This window comes from Budorcas taxicolor, chromosome 22 (genome assembly GCF_023091745.1).
Source record: "Budorcas taxicolor isolate Tak-1 chromosome 22, Takin1.1, whole genome shotgun sequence".
Classification (NCBI taxonomy): domain Eukaryota; kingdom Metazoa; phylum Chordata; class Mammalia; order Artiodactyla; family Bovidae; genus Budorcas; species Budorcas taxicolor.
In genome coordinates this window covers 31,089,642-31,116,149 of record NC_068931.1, presented here as the reverse complement: position 1 = coordinate 31,116,149, position 26,508 = coordinate 31,089,642, and the positions used below count along the sequence as shown (strand labels likewise).

Sequence of the window (26,508 nt, the reverse complement as noted above, 5' to 3'; positions counted from 1 at the left end):
TAGGTGTTAGCTCTTTAAATTTTTGGTCTAATTTACCTGTGAAGCCATCTGGTCCTGGGCTTTTGTTTGTTGAAAGATTTTTGATTACAGTTTGAATTTCCATGCTTGTGTTAGGTCTGTTAAGATTTTCTATTTCTTCCTGGTTCAGTTTTGGAAGGTTATACTTTTCTAAGAATTCGTCCATTTCTTCCAAATTGTCCGTTCTAGTGGCATATAGTTGCTTATGATCCTTTGTATTTCTGTGTTGTCAGTTGTGATTTCTCCATTTTCATTTCTAAATCTGTTTATTTTATTCTTCTCCCTTTTTTTCTTGATGAGTATGGCTAGTGGTTTGCGTATTTTATTTATCTTCTCAAAGAACCAGTTTTCAGTTTTGTTGATTCTTGCTTTAGTCTCCTTTATTTCTTTTTCATTTATTTCTGCTCTAATTTTTATGATTTCTTTCCTTCTACTAACCCTGGGGTTCTTCATTTCTTCTTTTCCTAGTTACTTTAAGTGTAAAGTTAGGTTATTTATTTGATTTTTCTCTTGTTTCTTGAGGTAAGCTTGTATTGCTATGAACCTTCCCCTTAGCACTGCTTTTACTGAATTCCATAGGTTTTGGGTTGTTGTGTTTTCATTTTCATTTGTTTCTATGCATCCTTTGATTTCCTTTTTGACTTCTTCCTTGATTTGTCGATTAGCAATAATTTCAGATAGTTTACCTAACTTACTAATGATCCAGCCATCATAACAGTATTTATTTTGTTGAAAATAAAGATAGATTTTGTTTGACCTTATAACACATTGGCTTGAAAATGCTGGTATTCCTTTTAAGATTAAGTGGTTACAGTGTCAGATCAACTACATGGTGCTTATAGTATTTATATGCCTAGTATGTGTTTCTTTAAAGAGTGTTTGTTTGCTAAACAAAGCAAAGAAATTATTGCCACATAGATAAGTGTATACTCTTTCTGTCTAGAAACGGGTTAGACTACTGCCCTGTAAAATTGTGACAATTTTAGGGGAAGAAAAGGGACTTTTTTGAAACTTTACTTAGTAATAAATACAGATTTTATTGAATCAGAATTGCTTTTAGACAAATATATTTTTTTTCCCCACAGTTGAATTCTAATTCAGAAATGAATGTCAGAGAATGATAACAGTTTTGCTATTTCTCCCAGCTATTAAAGGTACATCCCTAAAATTCATTTCTTCTTTATTGCACTTTTTAAGTGTGTATACCTTCAAAATAAGGCATATCATTTAAGCAGACTTGTAACTATTATTAAACCAAAGATTCTTTAAATATTATTAGCCAAGCAAATTTTATTTGGACAGAACCTATAAAATGATTCTACAGCAGAACTGTAAATCTATATGCTTAGCCATTTATTGGTTAATGGCCTCTCTGTAACATTAATAATAGAAATCATCCCATTGTAGTATTTTGTGAGTAGATGTATAGGGGAAAAAAGGTGAGAAAGGACCATTTTAGAATAGTATGTTGACAATACCATAAAGCAGTTATGCTTCAATTAAAAATGAATAAATTTTTTAAAAAAGAAATATTGGAGTCGATATTTGCCTGCTTATATGCCAGGAATTGTTCTAAGCATTAGGAATATGACAGTAAGTAAAAAAGTTAAAAGGGAAAGAGAAATAGGGTATTGAATTCCATTGGCAAGAATATTTCATGCCATAGCTTATAGAAGTGTGATTTCTGAGAAAGTTGTATTAATTTTTATGTGTATTTAGAGATGAACTTTTGAAAAAATCCTGTACCTCAAATAGTGTTTTGTAACAGTTTGCTGTAGATATTATTAGAACTTTTTTGTACAGAATTTGAGAGTTTTGTGATAGTATCTATTGTAGCAACCTGCCTTTCTCTTTAGCTCCAATTGGATGTTTAAAGTATTAGAGTACTTTGATTTGAGGGGGAACAGGGTATGGAGAGGGAAGGGGATTTTCAGAAGACTATGGGCAAACAGCAATGAAAAAACTCAGGGTAAAGAAATAAATAATGATGGTATAAAGGAAACAAAAGAACTTTAAGAATCTTTCCCGTATGTTTTCTTTTATTTTAGCCTGTATCTGGGTGCCCTTAACATAGAGTGGCCCTACTCTGCTAGATGCCTAGTCCTCTGAAGGGCAACGTACATTATTAGGGCCCGAGCTGTTTTAAGTAAAGATATCTTAAGGCTTGAAAATTCACCTGTTTATTTTTTGGGCACCTGGTATAAAATTTTAAAAATCAAGTGGGAAATAAAGCTTTTTTAAGAAAAGAAACTGAAATTGTTTGAAGAAAAATCACAGTGTACTATGAAGCAGGGTTGAAGCAATGTAACAAGTGATAAAATGCCTTGTTTTGGAAAGAATGTTCTAGAGCTGTTACATAATAAGTATGTGACAAGGTTTGAGATAACTCAGAAGAAATAATTTGCATTAATTTCATAAATTTATATTAAGTGCTTACTATTTTGAAATTTTCATTCTTATGAAAAGTAAAAAATATTATAGTCACTTCATAGACAGCCTGAAATCACTTGAGCATTATACTGATTTGAATATACCTGAGAAAAAATTTACCATAGTGGCACAAACATTTGCCTTTCCTCGTGATTTGATATTAAATCCTTAGTGTCTTGAGCTTCCCACGTGGCTCAATGGTATAGAATCCACCTGCCAGTGTAGGAGAGGCAGGTTCGATCCCTGGATTGGGAAGATCCCCTGGAGAAAGAAATAGCGACCCACTCCAGTATTCTCGCCTGGACAATCCCATAGACAGAGGAGCCTGGTGGGCTACAGTCCATGTGATTGGAAGGAGTAACATGACTTAGCAACACTAAATAACAACACCTCAGTGTCTTAGGATGCCTGCACCTATTCAATAAAAGAATAGCTTAGTGGAGTCCAAGAACTATCTTCGAGTTTCTGAAGAAATCTGTGTGGTAGGTAGCCATTTTTTTCCCTCCATGCTAATCCTAACAACAGTATTTCCTGTCCCCCTCCCATTATTTCTGTTCCTTGCTGGTATGCCCCTTCAAGGAAGTGAAAATTAGCTAGTTAAGTGCCAGGTAATGATGTACCTGTTTTTTAAAACAAGGGCTCAGCAGCAACTTCCTGCTCATAGCCACAAATGAGGTCTGGGAAAGGTGGGACATCCTGGAAAGGTAATGATGGTACCAGAAAGTGTTCTATCCAAGAACAAATGGAACTATGGTGGTTTTGTGTGTCTGTCACATAACAGGAAACATCAGGAGGCAGAGTGAGATGGGTTCCATTCTTTGTCTTCTTCAGAGAAGATGGTTGGTGAATTTCTGGATTTTATTACTAATTCTCCTAATTATTACTTTTCTAAGAATCATTTCAGGGATTTCCTTGGTAGTCCAATAGCTAAGATTCCAAGCTTCCAGTGCAGGGGGCTTGGGTTCAGTCTCTGGTCAGGGAACTAAATCCCACATGCCACAACTAAGACCTGGCATAGCCAAATAAATAAATAAATTTAAAATAAAAGAATCATTTCAACATGGAGCAGGCTAGGGCTTTCAAAGCACTAGGCCTGTGATCTCGAACACAGAGTGCCCACAGATTTCTTTGTACCTGTCAGAAAATGTTATTTTGTTTTCATTTCTTAACTTTTCTTCTCAATTCCCACCCACCTTTATATACGGATAGTTACATAGAATTATTAAAACCAAAGCTCTTTGGAATATAATATTAGACAGATTTCAGTCGTAACTTTCTTCCATTGTTTAAACTAGTATGAGTTTACTTACATATGTAATCTCTTAAGATCCTTTCCAGTACGTACAAGTTTCTTATGAAATGAAGAGGACACAATTTCTAGAAGAGTATAATCAAAAGGTACATTATTGATTGAGGGGGTAAGAAAGAGGTCTCCTGTGTCTGCTAGAGTAAATAGCTTTTTATTTGGGAGAAGGAATGTTAACTCTGATCACGTTGAAAAATGTCAAAATGATATAAAAGTATTAAAAACAACTCTTTATGTTTCTTGGGTTACCCTTTCTAGAAATATCCATGCCTATATTAGGTTAAACCCTATCAACTTGCCATTTTCATAGATGAAAATCTAACAGGTATTGGCAATTCCACACCTACGATCAAATATATATACATATATACACACACACACACACACAATTGCATATTAATAACTATAGTTTACCTTTATCAAGGACTTAGAATGTATTGTCTTTTTGTTAACTCCTCTACTATTACTTTCTCTAAATGAAAAAATTCAGGTATAAGGAAGATGACTTTTGCAGAGTTCTGTAGTTAGTAAGTGGAGAACCCCAGATACATATCAAATAATTTGATGTTTCTCTGTACTCTTAACCACTATAATGGGATCATCCTAAAAGTACTGTTTTACAACTTGTGAAACAGTGTATATGGACATTTTCCTGTGCTGGTTACATACTTTTGTGCTATAATTCTGTTATCCACTGATAGACATTTAAAATCTTTTCATTTGTTTATTATAAATAGTTAGCATTCTCTGTCACCATGTACCCATTTATTTTGCAGACTTGATTTCTAGAAGTGGGACTTCTGGGCCAAAGGATATTCACATCTTAAATTTAATAGGTATTTCCATGTTACTTTCCAAGAAGTTTATGCCAGTTTCCACCACTGCGTGAATGCCTATTTTCCCATTCCTTTATTAGTAACAGATGTGATCAGACATTTCAAAATGTTCCAGTTTCTACAACTTTTCATTTATTGTATCTATACCACTTCTCTCTGCCCTCTTCAAAGGTTGAGGTTCTATTTATGTATGGAACATGGTGCATGAATGTGTCAACCTCTAAGATAGCCTACAAGGAGAATACTTGGGTTTTTAAAATTTTATTTAAGCATTAAAAATTATTTATGGACACTTTTTTTCATACCTTAGAAATGGGTGTATTTTGAAACAGACAACCGAGTTGAATTCTTAAGGGTATTTGAATGATCTATCTTACATGCTGCTGCTGCTGCTGCTGCTAAGTCGCTTCAGTCGTGTCTGACTCCGTGCGACCCCATAGACGGCAGCCCACCAGGCCCTCCGTCCCTGGGATTCTCCAGGCAAGAGTACTGGAGTGGGTTGCCATTTCCTTCTCCAATGCATGAAAGTGAAAAGTGAAACTGAAGTCGCTCAGTCGTGTCTGACTCTTCGCGACCCCATGGACTGCAGCCTACCAGGCTCCTCCATCCATGGGATTTTCCAGGCAAGAGTACTAGAGTGGGTTGCTATTGCCTTCTCCGCGATCTTACATAGATGTTATTTTGTTTACCATATTTACTAGTTTTCATGATTTGAGGGTGTAAGTAGATTATAATTAAAATATTAAGCGTGAAATGATTTGGGGAACACAGCAGTTTAAAATCTACTAGGGGACAAACAGAATTAGATATTTCAACAGATTTGTTTCTATAAATATCATGTAGATACATTAGAATTGAGAACGTGTCATTTTAGATAAAGAAGCTTTTTATGTTTTGAGGTATATTTTTTCACATTTAATTTTGCTCACACTTTCATTAACAAATCTGCCTCTTTGTCATAAATGACTTAAACATAAATCTGAATTTTAGTTGGATCTTTAAAATTTTCCAGAGATTTAAAGGCTGACTCTTTGTCAGCTATCTTCAGGGACTGCCTGTGAAATAAGTTGAATTGTACATTATGGATTTATCTTTCATCCTTCTCAAATCCCCTTTAAGTGATAGTAAAGGAGAGAAAATGACATAAAAACACAAGAATAAAGAAAAGAGAACACAGTAATACAAGTATTTACTTAGTGAAAATAACCCTAAATTTCTCTGTGAAATATTCCTAAATAAAATGCTCAGATTTTCAATTAATGTTGTCAGTTAAAACCCAGGTTTTCATGGAAAACAGTGTATCTGCCTCAAGTATTGCAGCAGTACCTAGTTAGAGTATGTTCTTGAATTCCTATCTACGCAGTTTTTACTAAGAACTGTAGACAGTTTTGAAAACAGTAAATATAAGTCGTTATTGAAATATTTGCTTTAACTTGTTTATTTGACTTATCAGACTGTGCCAGTTGTTTGTATTTTTAGTTGAGATAAATTCATATACCACACCAGCACGTCTTATGCTTAGTATTTGCATGATTTATCGTTTCTCCGTTCTTTCACTTCCAACCTATCTGTGTCTTTATTTAAAGCTGGTTTCTTATGGCTAGGGCTACGTCACTTCAGTCATGGACTCTTCGCCTCCTTATAGACCTTTCAGTCATGTCCTCTGTCCGTGGGGTTCTCCAGGCAAGAATGCTAGAGTGGGCTGCTGTGCCCTCCTCCAGGGGATCTTCCCAGGGATCAAACCTGCATCTCTTCGTCTCCTGCATTGGCAGCAGGGTTCTTTACCACTAGTGCCGCCTAAAGTAGCATGTAATTGAGTTTTGGATTTGTATCCAGTATGAAAATTTATTTGGACAATTGAGTTCATTTACGTTTAATGAAGTTATTACTGTGATTGGATTTGAGTCTACCATATTGCTAATTTGTTGGTCCTTATTTTTGTTGCTGTTATTATTTCTCCTTTTCATCTTTTGAGTTAATCAAGTAGTGTTTTAGTATACCATTCTATATCCTCTTTTAACTTTTTTACTATACCTCTTTTATTTTTTTTTAATGGTTGCTATACAGATCTGTCTAAAGGTACAGTATGTATTGTTAACTGCTTACACTCAATCTTGAATTAATGCCACTTCACATACCATGTAAAAACCTTTTAACGTAGAATTCCATTATATAAATCCCTCCCATCCTTTGTGTTATTTGTCTTCACCTGTTTTACTTCTGTATGTTTTTAACCTCCATAGTACATTGTTATTACTTAATCATATATCACTTAAAGAACTTATGAAAATAAAAACAGCTTTTTAACATTTATCATTTCTAGTGCTCTTTCATTTTCCCTATAAATTCATTTCTTTCTAGTATCATTTTCCATCAGTCTATATGCAATTAGTCAACACTAGAATTACCAGAGTTTCAATTAGACAAAGCTACTATTAATACCTTTAAATATATTGGTAAACCTACCTTTACTTGTGAAGCACAGCAATCCTTACAGATACTGTAGCTGGTTTTTTTAAAACATTTACAATCCTGAAAGGATAAAATTAAAGCTGGCTCTGAAAGAAAAATCTTTTACTGGCAATCCTTTAAAGAAATTCTCATAGAATAATAGATAAAACTTGTTTCTAGACATAGTTTACTTGAGTTTTTGGAGGACTTTGTTAGTGTCTTAATTAAAGGTTAAAAAAAATAACCAGAGTATGAAGAGGAAAATCCTACTGATACAGGCTTTTCAGCTTACAGTAAGTTACTGCTTTCCAGAATTGACATTTATTTGGTTGCTTGCTGTTCTTGTGTGTTGTATTAGTTGGTGGGTTGAAGACTTGCTGACTGTTTGGAGAAAGTGACAGAAAATAGCCTTTTGAGTAAATACCGTCTGGTGGCAGCTTTGTGGGGATGAATAATGTAGAAGAACAAGTCATCAAAAGACTTTACCTTTCAGGTCTTCTCCCAGATTTATTTGGCTAAAAGGTAAGAATAGCAGCAGGATCTTGATTTAAAAGCCCGTAGTATGGCTCATTTTCACTGTTTTGGTCATTCACATAACTGCTTTTATTGAGTCATACTTTCTGCAGAAGTGTACAACATGTTGATTGGATAGCAGCTAAGTGCCATATATATAAAATACTCACAAGTCCAAAATCCTTCCTTTCCAGTGAGTGGGCAAGTTATTAGGTAGTTGTGTTGCATTGAACACGTGTAATGGTAAAGTAGAGAGCACTGAAGTCCCCGGGAGATGCCCCTCACCTCAGCCAGGGCTAAGTGTGTTTGTAACATTGGAAAAACACGTTACCTGAGTTGAGTCTTGAAGAACTTAGTCAGGTGCTGTGATACAAGGGTAGGACAGAGACTGGAGAAGGAATCCCAGGAGGAGAGAAGTAACTCTCGGAACAAACTGGAAAACACATTCTATGGCCTGATCAATAGTTTGAGTAGTAGGAAGGAAACGAGAGATGAGAATGTGGAGAGAGGCTTTGGCGTGCTCGTGGTTGACTGTGTCATGGTTAGATACTTGGACCTGGTCCTGGAGAAGATTTTTAGCCACTGGAGTGTTTTAAATAGGAAAATGGTATTACCAGATTATTTATTTGAGAAAGATCCTTCTCACTGCAGTGTGAACGCTATTAATACTGAAAATAGGAAGATTTCTTAGAAGGCTGATGAAGTAATCTCAGGCATGGAAGTGAAAATGTAGAAAGATGTGGATTATTTGGAAACTATTAAGGAGATAGAACTAATAAATGATAGTTGGGATATAGAAGGTAGGTTTGAGGGTGACACCCAGTTTTCTGGCTTAGGCATTGGAGGTGAATGGTTTTACCATTCCTTTAAGTGAGAAAGAGAAGAGGAAAACAGAAGTAATGACTTACAGCTGTCTTCCCCAGCCTCTGGTAAAGAATCCACCTGCTGATGCAGGAAACACAGGTTTGATCCCTGGGTTGGGAAGATCCCCTCGAGAAGGAAATGGCAACATACTCCAGTATTCTTGCCTGGGAAATCCCATGGACAGAGGAGCCTGGCGGGCCACTCGCAGAAGAGTCTGACACAACTGAGTGACTAAACAACAAAAATGATTTGCCGCATTCTTTATTAGGAAGTTGAACAGTGAGGTCTAGAACTGAAGAAGGTGTTCTTTTGGAGATAAAGATGAGAGTGGTTATTAGCACAGGGCAACCAGTATTGTCTTTATAGCTCTCATAATTGCACCACTAGAATTAGAATTCAGCTTTACCAGCTGAGCCACAATGGAAGCCTGGAGTTAGAATTCAGAACCCAGGATTACATGTCACATCAGTCCATTTAGACATATTACTTCCGTAAAAGACTGCTGAAACACAGAAAGCTAGAGGTGACAAAATTCTAGGGTGGAAATTACCATGCAGAGTTGTCTGTGTTCTGAAATAAAGGTGATAGAGGTGAAGGATCTATTACTTCAAGAGTTCTGCTTGTTGACCAGCAGAGGGCAGGCAACAACGCGGCTCAGTATCCATAACTTCTGCTCTGTGTTGCCCTTGAGGCCTGGAAGCTCAGGCCTTCTAGTATAGACTTTTGGTGTTCTTGTTACACGAAGGCCAGGCATCCAGGACACTTTTATCTATCGTTGCTTCCAAGACTTAGAAGATGTCTGGGTTTTGTTCTGGAGCCAGATCTGCTTTCCACTCACTGTTCCCTCTGTCTGGTTCTTATTTTTCCTTAAAGTTTAAGACTAGAGTACATCCCTTAAGAGCTGCCATGGTGACATGGGGTTAGAATAATATGAAGAGAGTCTGAGAAATGTAATGGCTCTTCGCCTTCTAGAGGTACGAATGTCCAGCTTTTGTTCCTGGTTAACTGTTAAGATTCAAGGATATGTTTGTGTTTTTCTTGGTCTTACGATTCAGAGACTAGAATGGAAGGAATGGACATTGGCTCATGGAGATAGTGCTGATACGCCTGGTTGGTTCTGTAAGGCAGCACTGCCACTCCTCCACTATTTGATTTGAGGAGCTCATGAAAACCTTCCTGTCCCAGGACACCTCCTTCATCCACTTGCTGTATGTCTGTAATACCCATTAGTTTCCTTTGTAGCTTTAAGCATTCAAAGCTTAACTTAAATTTAAAATTTTCACAAAGAGGGACATGGTTGGGGTGGCAGGACAAATTATCGATATTTCTTTAAACTAACCAGGACTTAGAAGAATAGGACTTAGGCAGGAACGTTTAGTTAGATTTAACTAGGGGGTGCAAGAAAGATCTTGGAACTAGGGTTACACTGTTTCCAATTTACAAACCGCCTCCCATCTGACAAATGACATTTGTAGAGAATATACTGTATGCCAGGCATTGTTCCTATTTACTCCTTAGGCCAATCTTATAATCTCAGTTACTATTCGTGTTTTGCAGATTAGGAAACTAAAGCACAGTAAAGTTAAGTAATTTTTCTGAGGTTACTGTGGAGGAGACAACCTATATGCACCACCATTCAATCTTCCTCTGTATTTTAATTTTTTCATTTATTTATTAAACTAATTTATTTTTGACTCTGCTGAGGCTTCATTGCTGCATATAGGCTTTCTCTAGTGGTGAGCAGTGGCTACTCTATAGTTGCAGGGTCTGGGCTTCTCATTGCAGTGGCTTCTCTTGTTGCAGAGCATGGACCCTAGGGATACACAGGCTCAATAGTTGTGGCATGTAGACTTAGTGGCTCCATAGCATGTTGAATCTTCCTAGACCAGGGATCAAAACCATGTCCCCTGCATTGGCAGATGGATTCTTAACCACTAGACCACCCGGGAAGTCCCACAGATAACTTGAATTGAATTAGTACATGGGCTAGCGTGAATTCACTAGTATAGCAGTAACATAATTTAAGAAAACATAGGTAGAGACTCTTTTAAAAGTTTACCTCACAGCACCTACCTGCTGTATTGAGAAATATGGATAATTGGTTATTTTTAATTACTTATTGATAACTGACACTGTTCAAGTGTTCCTTATCAAAAAAGGATCAAAAAAAGATCAAAAAAGTTCCTCTAAAACTATGCAACTTTGTTTACTGATATAATTGAACAACTTACGGCTATTCATTGGAAGGACTGATGCTAAGGCTGAAACTCCAATACTTTGGCCACCTCATGCAAAGAGTTGACTCATTGGAAAAGACCCTGATGCTGGGAGGGATTGGGGACAGGAGGAGAAGGGGACGACAGAGGATGAGATGGCTGGATGGCATCACTGACTCGATGCACATCAGTCTGAGTGAACTCCAGGAGTTGGAGATGGACAGGGAGGCCTGGTGTGCTGCGATTCACTTGGTCGCAAAGAGTCGGACATGACTGAGCAACTGAACTGAACTGAATGAAGGCTAACGTAATTGACCTGGCAGTTTTAGAGAATGCTTACGTTTAGGTTTGGTTATGATTCTGAAAACATCTGTTGTACACTTAGTAAGTGAATTATTTCTTTCATCTTCATTGAATTTCATCTTCTCTTTCCCCCTCTTTTCATCTAAATGAAGAATACAAATTAAGGAGTATCTTCATGTAGAAAGTCGATCGGGAAAACCTTCTATTTCAGAAACAAATAGTACATTGTCCCAAGAGGTTTTTGTTTTGTTTTGTTTTGTTTTCTTCTTAAAACTTCTCGTCTCCTAACTACATTTGTGTTCTTTGGCACTGACTGAATAGCATAACCAGAAATCAGTCCTAGACAACTTTGGGCAAAAAGACTTGGTGAGAAAGAAGAAAATGAAAACTGATGGTGAGGGCAGATTTTGAGTTTTTACAGCTCTGAGTTCCACCCTCCTTACCGTGGATAATTAAGAGGTAGCTGACTGTTCTGGCCAGGTCAGTGGGAAGCTGACAAGTCAGACTGTGGATTTGCCCACATCATCAGCCTAGGAATAAAATTGCTATATATTTGTATCTAAGTTCAAGAAAGACTGGCTTTCCAAGCCAGCCACTGGTTTGGGAGAAGAGAACGCTGTCACCTTCGTAAAGTTGTGAATTATAAAAGACATTTCTGTTGGGTTACTGCATGTCCCTTGGGGTTTGTTTCATTTATAACATTGCCTCAGGCCTTCTGCGGCATCCTGTTGGAATGACCTCCTTTTCAACCCTGTGCTGGCAGCTGCAATGTGGCTCTTTCCCGGGGATCCTTCAGGCTGCTCACGTGATCAAAATGAACTGTGACCCCTTTGTTCCTTACCCAGATGATTAGTTTTCCTTCATTTTTTTTTCTATTTAATAATTTTGCCTTATTTTCTGTCCTCTTTTTCCTCTTCACTTCCCTTTTTATTTCCTACATACACAAGACTTTGGGTAGCAATTTAAGTTCTTTTATTGAACTATATCATCAATGCAGAAAAGTACACAGATCATAAGTCAGCTCACTGAATTTTCACAGCATGAACATACCCATGCAGACAGTCCTCAGGACAAGGAAGAGAACATCACCAGAATCCCAGCAAACTTCTCCTGTCCCCTTTTCTGGTTACCATTCTTCTCCCTTAAAGAGAATCATTATCCTGACTTCTACAGCTTTGCCTGTTTTTTAAATCTAGAAATGGAATCAAACCATGTGTATTCCTTTGCACCTATAACCTTTCACTGAACATCTTTGTGACTTGTCCACGTCAATCTGTTTATTCCTGCCGTGTAGTAGTCCATTTATGTGCATAGTCCCGAGTTTATTCTGTTCTTCATGGACCTTTGGATTGTTTCTAGTTTAGGGCCATTATGAATGGTACTGCAGATGTGCTCATACATGTCTGTTGATAAAAAGACATGACATTATTTCTGGATATTTACATAGAAATGAAATTGCCAAGACTTAGTGTATCCATCTAACTATTTAAATTTCACGTCAAACACTGCATGGATGATTTTTGGTGAATTCTTGTTAGGAAACATTTGTAAACATATAGATTCAGCTTCAGCATGTCTAATCTTTGGCTATGTAAAATGCCTCTACTTAAATGTGCAGTAGTTTTAAACAGATAACTCCTATATACAACAAAATTGCCTCTCAGTCATGTGTTTTATTAACTTTCTTCCTAATGTGAACTTTTATCCAGCATTTCAAAGCTGAGTAGGTGGGCCCATTCTGTAAAAATCTTACCAGAATATTTTGATGGTGATAATAACAAGAGTTAAGATTTCATGTTTGTTACACGGCCTCTAAGTAGCAGTGCTCTAAAAGCAGGAAAGAGTGATGTGCTGGTGCTTGACTGTCATGCTTAGTCAGAGCTACAGAGGCTGGTACTCATATCTGTACAAATTTATACCAAGACACCTGCAAAGATGATGAGAAACAGGCTCTACACCATAGAGGGTCTCCAGGAGAAGTAACCAGACAATTGTGTAGCCAAGAGTAGTCTTTTTGTTCTTTTTTTTAAGTCAGGACTTTCCAAAACTTGTTTCATGAATGCTTCTGAATAAGTTTAACCTAATGAGTGTAGAAATGTGATTGTGGTATCATATGCCTTCGAAAGGGAATAGTATCTTTGAAGGAAAGTTTATTTGTGAAATAAAATGTTCCCAGTCATTCTGTGAACATGTATGGAATTAAGTTGACTTGCTTTCACCACAGTGTTTTGGAGACCTTCAAGGGAATTTCCTTACCTTCCATCAAAATAAAGAAGAAAAAAAACAGAAAGAGGGAATAATTAAAATTTGATGGTTATAAAAATATAGTAATGGAACCATCAGATTCACTTCCCATGTTAGGTAGATAGCTTTCCTTTAGAAGAAAGTCTTTTGAGTAGGGAAAGGAGAGTTGCCATTCCAGTTGAGATGGTTTTGAAACAAAGTATAGCAAAAATAAATAAAATAATAAGAGAATAAAAGATTCATCTTTGCCAAAGTATTCTGAGTATTCTATATTTTTATTTCTTCTTCCAGTCTTTTTTTAAATAGTGATATATAGACATACTGATAAGAGAATTTATAGATTTCATTCTATTTTGAGTGACATTTAGAACTCACACTGGAGATTGTTCTGTTTTAAATCAGTACATTCAATTGAGAAAGTATTGCTGATAATTTGTGTTGTCCTGTGTACTTGGCTAAGCCCTAGATGACATAGAAATAATAGTCCCTGTCCTCAGAAAGCTTACAATCTACTGGATATGTCATGTACAAATTACAGTGTAAAGCAATTGCCACAGAGAGAATTCTTGCAGGAAAGGAGAAGGCAAGTAGACCCATTTAAAGTGAGTCTTAAAGGATAAGTAGATTGGCCTGGAATGGCCTTTTGCTGATCTTGGCAGTGAGAAGTAAGGCTAAAGGGAAGCAGGTAATGAGTTTGTACCTGATATGGTATTCCAGGTGACACAGTGGTAAAGAATCTACCTGCCAAGGCAGGAGATGCAGGTTCAATAATTGGTCTGGGAAGATCTCTGGAGAAGGAACTGGCAACCCACTCCAATATTCTTGCCTGGGAAGTCCCATGGACAGAAGAGGCTGGGAGACTAGAGTCCGTGAGGTCGCAGAATTGGACACAGCTAAGTGAGTAAGCAACACAACATAGAACAGACCAAGAGCATTCACTTTAGACCAGGTTAAAAATTGAGTCTCTGCTCAGTGTTGCTGTCTGACCTTAAACAGGGTGTGTCAATCTATCCAAGCTCAAGTTTCTCATTTACTTAGTGGTGACAGTGCCCGTGTAACTTGCCGCAGCGTTGTTGGAAAGATGATATCCTGTGCAGAAGTATAGCTCTCACAGTATATATCCTACTGCGTATATATACTACTTTTATAATTGACATACAAAAGATGGCACACATTTAAAGTGTGTGATCTGAAAGTTTCTTCCAGAAATACACACCAGTGACATCATTGCCACAGTCGAGTTATGACCACATCCAGCACTCCCAAAAGGTTTTGTAGGACCTTGAAAGAGAACAGTCAGCCCTGCTGTGTGGGCAAAGAACAGAGTGCAGTGGAGAAGTCAGTTAAGAGGCTGCGGCTGTGGTCCAGGTAAGAAAAAGAGTGAGGGCATGAAGCAGGTGTGCCGGCCACAGCCTCCCGACAGCCTGCACTGCTGGAGGACCAGGTCGAGCTCCATCGTGATGTGACCTCCAGCACCCAACTCAGGAGCTAGAGGAGGGCAGCCTCGTGCTGAACTGACAGATTCTCTTTGAAAGATGGCTTACTTTAAACTTGCTTCTCCCTTTATTTTGTTTAGGGTTTAAAAGACAACCTGTTTGCTTCTGGGACGTCCAGTCTGGCAGCCAGCAAGCAGCTGGTTCGTCCAAGAATCACAAGAATCTGCCTCAGGGACCTGATCTTCTGTATGGAGCAGGAGAGGGATATGAAGTATTCCCGAGCTCTGTACCTGGCCCTCCTGAAGTGACCACAGCCCCGTCATCCAGACCCTTGCTACTTTACTGCCAAAGAAGACGTCAAGAGCATTGTTGCACATTTCAGTTTCTAGAAGATAATCACCAGTAGGGGAGACCATTGTTTACAGTTACAAACTTTTACTAAATCGTGCTTATATATCCCATGAGGTTCTTAATGACTAGGATTCAGCTTTGTCTCCTGAAAATTGGTTGTGACATATGGTTTACACCGTAGTAGGCCTCTGCCTTCGTACGTGTTTAATTACAGCAAGGCTTTGTTTGTTACTGCCTGCTTCACTTGTTAACAGGTAAGGTGTCTCTCCCTGTTACATTCTGCACTGAGATGCAGGGGGACAAGAGGAGGAGTCTTTACTTACCAGAAAACTGTATGTATTTCATCCTACATGGAACCTGACTCAAAGCGTTAGGTTTGCTGGGCTGGAATCAGAAGTTGCTAAGCTAACTATGACAGTCACCTTCTGCGGTTGAAGGTGACAAGCCACAGGGAAAGGCCCAGTGGTGACTTTGGTCAGCTGAGACCCATTGATGTCAAAACATTGACCAATGGTGATAGTTTGTGCCCGAGGTTCCCTGGTTCATGTCACTATGTGCTGCTTCTGATACCAAGGGGACATCCTTGTCAGGGAAGGATGCTATACATTGAAGCTGCTGGTACACCTCATGGAAAAATGGAAAAGATAGTATACGAAGGAATGATGGGGTACTGCCTTCAAACTGATGGAGGGAAAATGAAAATAGACTCATAACAGGAAATATGCTTTATACACCTAAGAGGAGGCAGATCAAATTGGAACTCCAAAGCAGCCAGTACATGTTTTGTTGACAGGGGAAAAAAAAAAATCACAGCCCAACCAAAAAGGAAAATGTGTCAAACATTTTCAAATTACAGTATTTCAAAAGAAAGAAGTTATTCTTTGTTTTGTGTATTGCTTTAAATCTCAAGAAAGATAGTTTTATAAACTCTTTTAGCCTAAGTTTTAAGCATCTTGTTGCACTTAAAAAAAAATCCTAATTGATGATTAGAAATTTTTAACAATGGATTCCATTTTGGGTTCTGTACACAAAAGGTAATGTCAGCATCTTACTCTGGAGATCTTGGCTCTGCATATATTATGAGAAGCATGTTACATGTATACTCCTCTGAAGAGGAGGCTGACATTTTTCAAAGCAAGCCCTTTTTTTTTTTTTAATTCAACTTTTGTGGCATGTGGCTGGTGAAAAAATAACTGTAGTTAGAATCACATACAGAAAGAGTGAGTAAATCCTCCAAAGAAGGTTTTTAAATAAGGGGGTGGGGGAGGAAGCTGTGCTTCTTAGAAAAAGAGTTAAGGGGGAAAAAAAACACCTCAAGTATGTTATTCTTCATCCTGTTCTTCCCTCTGGGACTGTTATGGCCATACTCTGTACTGTAGTAAGTTTTAAATTGGCCACATTTTCTGTTTCAGCAAGTTATTATGTAAAAATGCTATAAATTATGTATATGTTTAAAAAAAGTCCTTTAAGAAGAGTTCTATACCTAAAGTTGTTTTTGTATATTTAAATGCTTAGCTTTATTTTTTGGTAAAGTGCAGCACACTCCCATATTTGTGTATAATCTTCTTGATCAGATGTTTAAAATTATTGCAAATACTTCATTAAAATAATTATTTTATTATAAGAATAACGTTGCACAATCACTGACTTGGGCAACATCTCTGGAACTCTGCCCATGAAGCTGGGGGCTGGGCAGTGAATCTTTCTTGGCTCGGATTGTTACTCTGGAGAATGTGCATTCTAGAACCTCACTTCAGATCCAAGCTTCTGTGTCACTTTCTTTGACATAATTGTAAATTTGCATGGTATTTGACTCACAATGAAAGCTACGCATAGTCATTACAAAGCTTTTCTTGACCCGTCAAAGTTTTCTTACAAAGCTATTCCTTTTTCCAAATTTATATTTATTATACATTTTAAACTTAGGGTCATGGAGTAGATCTTACACATAAAAGGACAAACACAGTGGACCCAAGGTATTCCTCCAGTTTGCAGAATGGTGGCCCTTGGGCCAATTTGATCTCTTAAATGAATTCTCTGTAACTCACATGTTGCTGCCAGTATTTTACTTCACAAAATAATATTTCCAGTTCTTTTGAAAAATTAGATGATCTGGAGTCATTCATTGTACCCGTTTGTGTGACGACCTTCTGGAGTCAAACGACTGGCCATCCGCTTCAGATGTGAGGGCGCGAGCTCACAATCCCTTGCCTGATCCCTTTAAGCACTGGCGTTTCAGGCTCTCTGCCTTCATAATAGATTTACTTTGTGTGATGAAAACCAAAAGAGCAAAGTGCCAGAAATTCTCCATCTATTTACTGTATTTAAGCAACTTTATTGAGACATGTTTTACATATAAAATTCACCATTTTATTCATTTAATTTTAATATGACTGATGAACCTTTTAAATTATTTCTTCACGGATATCTATAAGATTTGTCTCTTTAAAAAAGTGAATTTAACATTCTTTCAAAGCCTGTATTTGTCTTTTTCTTTTTTTAATTGAATGAAAGTTTCAGTTCTATAGTGCTTTAGTGTTTTACAATTTTCAGAAGTTTCACACATATGACTTCATGTAATCCTATAATAACCCTTTTTTCCCTACTCCTTTTTTGTCCCCTTCCCTCTCTACTGGTAACTACTAGTTTGCTCTCTATATCTATGAGGCTGCTTCTTTTTTGTTTTTATTCACTAGTTAGATTTCCATTTGTAAGTAATATCATAGGGTATTTGTCTTTCTCTGACTTACTTCACTTAGCTTAATGCCCTCCCATCCATGTTACTACAAATGCAAATTTTCATTCTTTTTATGGCTAAGTAGTATTCCATTGTGTGTATATACATATATATATACACACCACATCTCTATTCTTTCATCTGTTGATGGACATTTTGGTTCCCTCCATACCTTGGCAATTATAAATAATGCTGCTATGAACATTGGGGTGCATGTATCTTTTTAAATTAGCATTTTGGGTTTTTTATTTTATTTTAATCTATACCCAAGAGTGGAATTGCAGGGTCATTTGATAAGCTCTAGTTTTAGCTTTTTGAAAAACCTTCATTTTTCCACAGTTGGCTGCACCAATTTACATTCCCACCAACAGTGTATGAGGGTTCCCTTTTCTCCATATCCTCACCAACATTTGTTACTTGTGGGTTGGTTGGTTGGTTTGTTTTTTTGGGTGATACCCATTCTGACAGGTGTGAAGTGATATCTCATTGTGGTTTTAGTTTGTATTTCCCTGATGACTAGTGATGTTGAACATATTTTCATATGCCTGTTGGCCATCTGCATTTCCTCTTTGGAAAAATGTTCTTCTGCCCACTTTTTAATCGGGTTTTTTGTTGTTTCTGTTGTTTTTTGATGTTGAGTTATATGAGTTGTTCATATATGTTGGATATTTTATTAGTCATATCATTTGCAAGTATTTTCTTCCATTCAGCAGTTTGTCCTTTTATTTTATTGATGGTTTCCTTTGCTGGGCAAAAGCTTTTAAATTTAATTAGGTTCCATTTGTTTATTTTTTCTTTTGTTTCCTTTGCTTTAGGAGACAGATCCAAAAAATATTGCTGCAATTTATGTCAAAGGGTATTCTGCCTGTGTTTTCCTCTAGGAGTTTTATAGTATTCAGTCTTACATTTAGGTCTTTAATCCATTTTGAAGTTTATCTTTGTAAATGGTGTTAGAGAATTTCTAATTTAATTTTTTTACAAGTAGCTGTCTGGTTTTCCCAACACCATTTATTAGAGACTGTCTTTTCTCCATTGTATATTCTTGCAGCCTTTTTCATAAATTGACCATCGTGTATGTGTTTATTTCCTGTTCTATTGATCTGTGTGTCTGTTTTTGTGCCAGTACCATACTGTTTTGATTATTGCAGCTTTGTAGTATAGTCTGAAGTCAAGGAGTATGATTCGTCCAGCTCTTGTTATTTTTTCTCAAGATTGTTGTAGCTATTGGGATTTTTTGTGTTCCCTTACAAATTTTAAGATTATTTGCAGTTGTAAAAAATGCCATAGGTATTTTGATAGGGATTGCATTGAATCTGTAGAGTCAGTGCCTTGAATAGTATGGTCATTTAAACCACATTAATTCTTCCAATTCAAGAATATAGTATATCTTTCCATTTGTTGGTGTCATCTTCAGTTTCTTTCATCAGTGTCTTATAGTTTCCCAAGTACAGGTCTTTTACTTCTTAGGTAGGTTTATTCCTAGGTGTTTTATTGTTTTTTATACAGTGGTCAATGAGCTTGTTCCTTAATTTCTGATAGTTCATTGTTAGTGTATAGAAATGCAACAGATTTCTGTATATTAATTTTGTATCCTGCAAATTTATCAAATTCATTGGTGAGCTCTAGTTTTCTGATAGCATCTTTTTTGTAATATGTCATCTACAAACAGTGACAGTTTTACTTCTTCCTTTAGTCTAGATTCCTTTTATTTCTTTTATGATTCTGTGGCTAGAATTTCCAAAATTATGTTGAATAAAAATTAAAGCCTGTATTTCTTGAAATCTGCTTTGAGGTAAATTTTGTTTCATTAGAATTTTGGCAGAACTTTATTTAGAATTAAAAGCATTTATACTAGTTATGTCATAGTTGCAGCAATAAACAAAAACCCACAAGCAGTATTAGGGCATATTCTTTAGAAAAATAAGGAACCAGGATCTCAGGATGATTGAGTTGGACTTCATACCTACTTGTACAATGAACCAAGTGTTTGTGAAACTTTAATGTTAGCAGGAGTCAGTGATTCTACAGGAAATAAAAGTATAATATAGCCTATGTTTATATATGACCTGGTATCCAATTTTTGTTTTTAATGTCATTAGCTTTTCAGATATTTTCATATGCCTTGCTGCACTGAAACAGCTTTTTTTCTTTTAAACATTCAAGCACAGTTTACATCTAATAAGCAGAGTAATTCTTATGTCCATGGCATTGCCTATTAAGTTTCTTGTAGGGTTAGAAGTAGTAATGAAGCCGTCCTGTTATTTTAAAATTTTTCATTGAAACTATTATAGATATTGTGAACAATCAAACCGTATATCAGAGCATGCCAAAGTAATTCTACTAACAGACTGCAGAGGTCCTGTGCTCCCCTCCCTCGGTTCACCCACTTTTTCCAGTTTCATATCTCTCTCACCAGACATAGTCTGTATACACATAAGCATGTAGTTGTGGATTCTTCCTTTATTTACGTATGGGAGCATACTGATCTAGCCATTGCCATTTTCACAATCTCATTATTCTTATTCAGTTTATACTGTGTCCCAGGCCAGGAATCCTAGAAAAATCTTGATGCAAATCTTTGGGAAAACTACACTGAAATTTTCCTTGAGAGATTTTAGTCTCAGATTTTCTTACTGTTTAGTAAATTTTCTTTTCTCACGAGAAGAATCCAGTCTTATCTGAGTGTGTCAGCAATGTTCCTCTACCAAACAGGCATCATGAAAAAAATCAGCAAGGGGAGTAGAGGTTTCCTCTGGCAGGAGGTAGGGAGAAGGAAAGGGGGAAAATCACATAAGCTAAGAACTGAGTGTACCAGTTATAAAGTTTCACTGACAGGACCCTCCCACCATGAACACTAGGATTGTAAGTTAACCTGAATTGAGGGTCACTCCAGCCTCTTTTTTGAGATTGACATTCTTCATTTAAAGGTAATAAGTAGATCTTAATAGAAAGTGAGAGAAAGAAAGTAAAGTGGCTCAGTCGTGTCCAACTCTTTGCGACCCCATGGACTGTAGCCTACCAGGCTCCTCTGTCCATGGGATTTTCCAGGCAACAGCCCTGGAGTGGATTGCCATTTCCTTCTCCAGGAGATCTTCCCAACCCAGGGATCGAACCTGGGAGATCTTAACAGGGATGATCTAAATTTGGGTTCCTGGGAGTGATCCCTGAAGGAATGCTTGATCCCGAAATATTCATTTGGCAAACTTGTAAAAATATTCTGCACTATGGGGAACAAGGGCTTGCCTGGTGGCTCAGACAGTTAAGAGTCTGCCTGCAATGTGGGAGACCTGGGTTCGATCCATGGGTTGGGAAGATCCCCTGGAGGAGGCATGGCAACCTACTTCAGTATTCTTGCCTGGAGAATCCTCTCAGACAGTGGAGGCTGGCAGGCTAGAGTCCATGGGGTCGCAAAGAGTCGGACACGACTGAGGGACTAAGCATGGGAACAAAGATGCATAAGACAGAGTCCATGTCCTCGAGGGATTCTCTAGTCAGAGATACAGACTCAAGATACATAAACACACTAATAATGTCAAGTAGCATATATTCCCTGAAGAGAGGTGTCTCGTTATTTGTATTGGGCCTCTATGTGAGAAGGTGATGTAGGAGAAGAATTGCCAAAATTCTATGTATAAACTACTGAGCAGAGTCAAAGCTAGTGCGGAAATGTTACCTATGAGATTTAGACCGTAGAACTCATAACCTTATGGTTTGTAATTTTAATGGAGGCTTTACCTGAAGATGAGAGGAAGATAAAGATTTGCTGGTTGATTTCTTGAAATCTCCTGACTTGGGTTTACACATGTGTATGCATGTTCAGTCATGTCTGACTCTTTGTAACCCCATGGACTGTATGTAGCCCGCCAGGCTCTTCTGTCCATGGAATTCTCCAGGCAAGAATACTGGAGTGGGTTCCCGTTTCCTTCTTTCCTTCTCCAGGGGATCTTTCTGACCCAGGGATCAAACCCACGACCCTTGCCTCTCCTGCCTTGGCAGACAGATTCTTTACCACTACACCACCTGGGAAGCCTGTCTTAGGTTTTCATTTCCCCAGATAGAGGTGTGAAGTTGTGCCAGGCGGTCTCCAAGGAACCTTTTAACTTTCAGATGGAGATATGAGTATCTCACAGGATGCTTCCTGGGAGTGTTAATTCCTGTCAGAGTAGACAGTGGTTGCTGTTAATGCCGAGAACAGTTGAGTAAATGGTGCATCTTCTCTGTGTCTTCTGCTGTTACCGAGAAGTGTAAGTTGCACGTGGTACTGGACAGACCCCGACCAAAGAACCATTCAAGTGCCCTTCTTCATCTCCTGAGCTGGATGAGGTTCCCATGGCTGCCATAACAAATTGCCACAACTGGGTGGCTAAAAACAGTGAAGTTCTCTCACAGTTCTGGGGGCCAGAAGTCTGAAATCAAGGTCCCACGGCAGTCCCACACTCCCTCCAGAGACTCTTGGAGAACCTTTGCCCTTCTGACCTCCGGTGGTTTCTGCTGGCCTTGGCTGTGGCAGCAGAACTCCAGAGTCTGCTTCCCTCTTCACCAGGTCTCTGCGTCCTCGCCTCTTATAAGGACACCAGGCATGGAATTCAGAGCCCACTGTAGTCTGGTCTGATCCCATCTTGACCCTCAGCTAACATCTGCAAAGACCCTATTTCTGTTTTTTTTTTTTTTAATTTTTATTTATTTTTTAACTTTTTATTTTGTATTGGGCTATAACCAGTTAACAATGTGATAGTTTCAGGTGAACAGCAAAGGGACTCGGCCATACATACACATGTATCCATTCTCCCCCAAACTCTCCTCCCATCCAGGCTGCCACGTAACATATGCTCCACAGTAGACAAAAACCCTATTTCTAGATCAGGTCCCATTCCGAGGCTCCAAGCGGACATGAATTTGGGAGGGGAGACACTATTCACCCTACTACAGGGTGTAGGATGAATACTGTATATGATTTATATTCCTAATACTTTATTTTCTGCCTCTGACTTGAAGAGTAATGAAAAAATGTCATGGTGGTTAAAATGAAAAGGGGTTGGTTGATTTTGTGTCTCCTGGAACAGGTAACTTAGTAGAGTCTGGTGGTCTGTCAAGACCCTTGTCTTCCCCTTCTCCCCGCGTCTCTCCTCTTTAGGCTCAGAAGTTTCTAGTAGGTGACTCTGTTCTGAGCAACATGTCTTTGATGTGGTGTAGACTGCCATTCTGCTGTTTACAGAAGTATCTTCAAGTGACTGTCTTCTGAAGCCTTTTGACGTTTTGCATGTTATGTACATGTTGACTGTTCTTATGTAAATTTTCCATACTGTGAGCAAATCATAAGTTTATTTCATGTGGAAATGCAGATTCTAACAGGTGTCAAGTATTAGACTTTATTTTTTTTTAATAAATGTGCACTCGGGCCCCCTCTGCAAGAACTTCAAGAGATTACAGGCATGCCTTGTTTAACTTGTTAAAGAATGTGCTTTGCCTACTGAAGCTTTCAAAGGCCAGCTTCTGTCTACTTCTTATGGATTTACTAAATAGGCAAAACAGTTGCTAGGGGTTTGGGGGAAAGGCCCTTAGAAGAAATCTGCATATATTCTAGGTAGAACCCCACAGAAAAATCTATCAAGTGTAATCTGTAAAGGTCAGAAACCAGCAGGATCTGCCTGAAATGTTAATGTAGGATCAGTCATCTAGCAGATTCTCAAACTTGTTTTCATGACATAGTCTGCAGTTATCTCAAGGGAGGATTCAAATCTCAGGTTCCAAGGGTGAAATTTTAATCCATCTTTTTAATAGATGCAGACACAGGCATGAGATAAGGAGAAGAAGATATCAAGTCAGGCAGAAGGGTAGGTGCCGGGAGCCAGCACGGGAGATCCCACCCATGACAAGGTCATGCGGAGAGGCCTGATGGGCAAGGCGAGTCAGGTCTTGAGGGGTCCTCTGTCTGAGCATCTACCCCGAAACCAAAATCTGTTTACTCTCTGCTATACCATACTCTTCTGACATTACCACCTTTTCTCTGGAAAAAGTTAACTCAGGGCTTCAGTTAACAGTCTCCTGCATATGAAAAGTATGTTTCAGCTCAAACTCCTTTGATGGCTCTCTAACCTGCCTAACAGTTGGGGACTTTTACAACTTGTGAATTGTTTACAGCCCCCTAACCGCGAGAGGCACGAAGCTTAAAGCATCTTAAAGATACAGAGCCTTTTCTAAAGAGCTAAAAATTATACTGGTGATGGGTTTCACTGTTGAGTCAATGACTACTGCCAGGCCTCCATATTCTTTATCTTTAAGGCACCTGGAGGATATTAATCAATGTAATTGGGATATAGAAATAGGAATATAGTAGTTTTTGATGTTAGCAACACTAGACATTTGAGTTAATTACTTTTCTCTTTGTTATAAGAGAAAAGTACTTGCTGTACTTCTTTCATTGTTATAAATTGTTGTGTCTTTGCTATGTAAGAATATAACTTTATTTAGTGCTTTCTGAGAGTGGCACCAGACTTTGGGAAGAACAACACAAATAACTCTCTTGGTTGACAAACCCTTATCAGAAAAGGGCCGTAAAATGTTAATTGGCCTTCTGGCCAGAAGATGATGTAAATCACCTAATACTTATGTATACAACTAGGTATGCAGAGAGAAAGCCTGGTCTCAATAAGAGTCAGGGCTGCTGATGCTGCATAATTTTATATTATCCATTGATCTCTATGTACAAAAAAAGGTATAAAAAGCCTCTACAACAATAGAGGATGGGCCAGTCACTGGACTGGTTTCCCCCGTGTCAGCTCTCTCTCTCCCTCCTTTTCTGGCTGAATTCCCATCTGGGGCATGGAGGCTCACCATGTCTATTTACTTGCCCCGGCTTTTAAGATCCACAAGAGAGGGAGCCCAAGGTGGGGCAACCCCACTATTCAAGAGGACCTTGTCTGGAACTTTATTGGCTTTCCACGTAAACCAAGTTATTCAGCCTCTTTTCTTCACTAAATTTTCCTACTATACTATTCTTTCCTAATTTCTTTTATATTTCTAAATAAATAAGTTTTTCCTCGCCACATCGTCTCCCCTTCAAATTCCCTGGAACCACCGGGGCTGGACCCCGGCAGGTAGGGTGTTGCATCCTCTTATCTGGTTTCATTTGTTTCAAGGCTACTGAGTGACATCCATTGCTGAGGTGCAGGCTAGGTTCCAAAGATGAGAGTCCATAAAACAAGGATGTTGATGTGGTCCCATCTACCACATTTGTGTGCAAATCTGCTTAGAATCAAAACACTTATTTGCAGCCCAAGGTTCTTGATATTTCTGAGGCTATTCAAAGGTTAGCTGGTCCAATATTCAATGAATAAAGAAACTCCATTTGGCCTCCCTGAAGCCAAGGTCCTCTACTTGAATAGCTCCAGTGATGGGAACCTTACTGTCATCACAGAATCCATAATTGAACTATTATTTCTTTGTTTTGTCTTGGTTCGATCTGAAATCTGTCTCCCTGTAATTTAATATCTGGGAACTACATTTGTTCTCTAAAGTTAAATGATAACAGCAATTTGTTGAGCGATGACTGTAACAGGGACTAAGCCAAACTCAGCATTCTCTCTGTGCTGTTTAAAGCATCACCCTCAGAGCAGCCTTAGGAGAGAAAGCAGCTGGGAGTAGCTGGCTGTTCACCACGTCCGTTTCTTCCTGGGCTTAACCACGTTTCTGAGTCTCCCTGTCACTGAATGTGACCTTGTTTCTGAGGTCTGGCCAGTCACGTGCAGGCAGAAGCGATGTGTCACCTGTGAGAGCTGGCTCCTGACAACCTGCTGTGTGTGACCTGCTTGCTCTTTTCCTTTCTATCAAGACCCTGCAAGGTTCATGACGTTGGCAGAGCCTCCACATGGAAGGAGCAGTGGTCACTGAATTGTGGCCAATTGGAGCAAAGCTAACTGCTAATCAAAGATACCTATTTTATTTATTTATTTACTTGGCCGCACCATGTGGAATGTTGGATCTTAGTTCCCTGACCAGGGATTGAACCCCTGCCCCCTGTATTGGAAGCTCAGAGTCTTAACCACTGGACCACCAAGGAAGTCCCAAGAACATCCATTTTAGACTATTCACAACTGAGAAATAAACATACAATGTGTAAATCACTAACATGATGTAACTATCATAGCAATTAATTGCTAATAACTATATATGTAATATGGGCTTTCCCAGGTGGAGCTAGTAGTAAAGAACCAGCCTGTCAAGGCAGGAGACTAAAGAAACACAGATTCAGCCCCTGGGTGGGGAAGATCCCCTGGAGGAGGGCATGGCAACCCACTCCAGTATTCTTGCCTGGAGAATCCCATGGACGGAAGAGCCTGGTTGTTGTGTCGCGTTTCAGTCTGTTTTTCAAATGCTCTGGAGCTCTTCACAGCATTTTAAATATCTAGCGATAGCGACTATATCATATCCTGCACATGGTGTTCCCTTCTGTTGGCTGAAGCGTCCCAGTTCTTCCCATTCTCACCACGTAGATTCTAGATGTCTCAGAATTTTATTTGTTCTCTCGGTCACATTCTACTCCCCTAAAGGCCACATTAAAACGTGGTTTTCTGTCCTAAATGCAATACAGCAGAAGGGGCTGGGGCATCATAGGTTAGTAGGGCCATTCATTCGTGTGAAATCTAATGGTGGTCATGCGAGCATATGGTTGACAAACCACTTAGGGCTTTCTCAGCCTCGCTATTCATCCCCAGGTCGGAAAGAAGGGCATCCCCGCTCCAGTATTCTTACCTGGAGAATCCCATGGACAGAGGAGCCTGGTGGGCTACAGTCCATGGGGTCA

The 26,508-nt window shown here is 38.5% G+C and overlaps 1 protein-coding gene across 1 annotated transcript in view; it reads left to right on the top strand.

Annotated features, from left to right (window-relative positions):
• TAF4B (TATA-box binding protein associated factor 4b) overlaps positions 1–15,024 on the top strand; it is a 98,623-nt gene extending 83,599 nt beyond the window's left edge. The window contains exon 15 of the mRNA XM_052660514.1: positions 14,758–15,024. Within this exon, the coding sequence (XP_052516474.1) occupies positions 14,758–14,925 (168 nt within the window). The 3' untranslated portion in view covers positions 14,926–15,024. The remainder of the gene's footprint in view (positions 1–14,757) is intronic.
• The last annotated feature ends 11,484 nt before the right edge of the window (positions 15,025–26,508 follow it).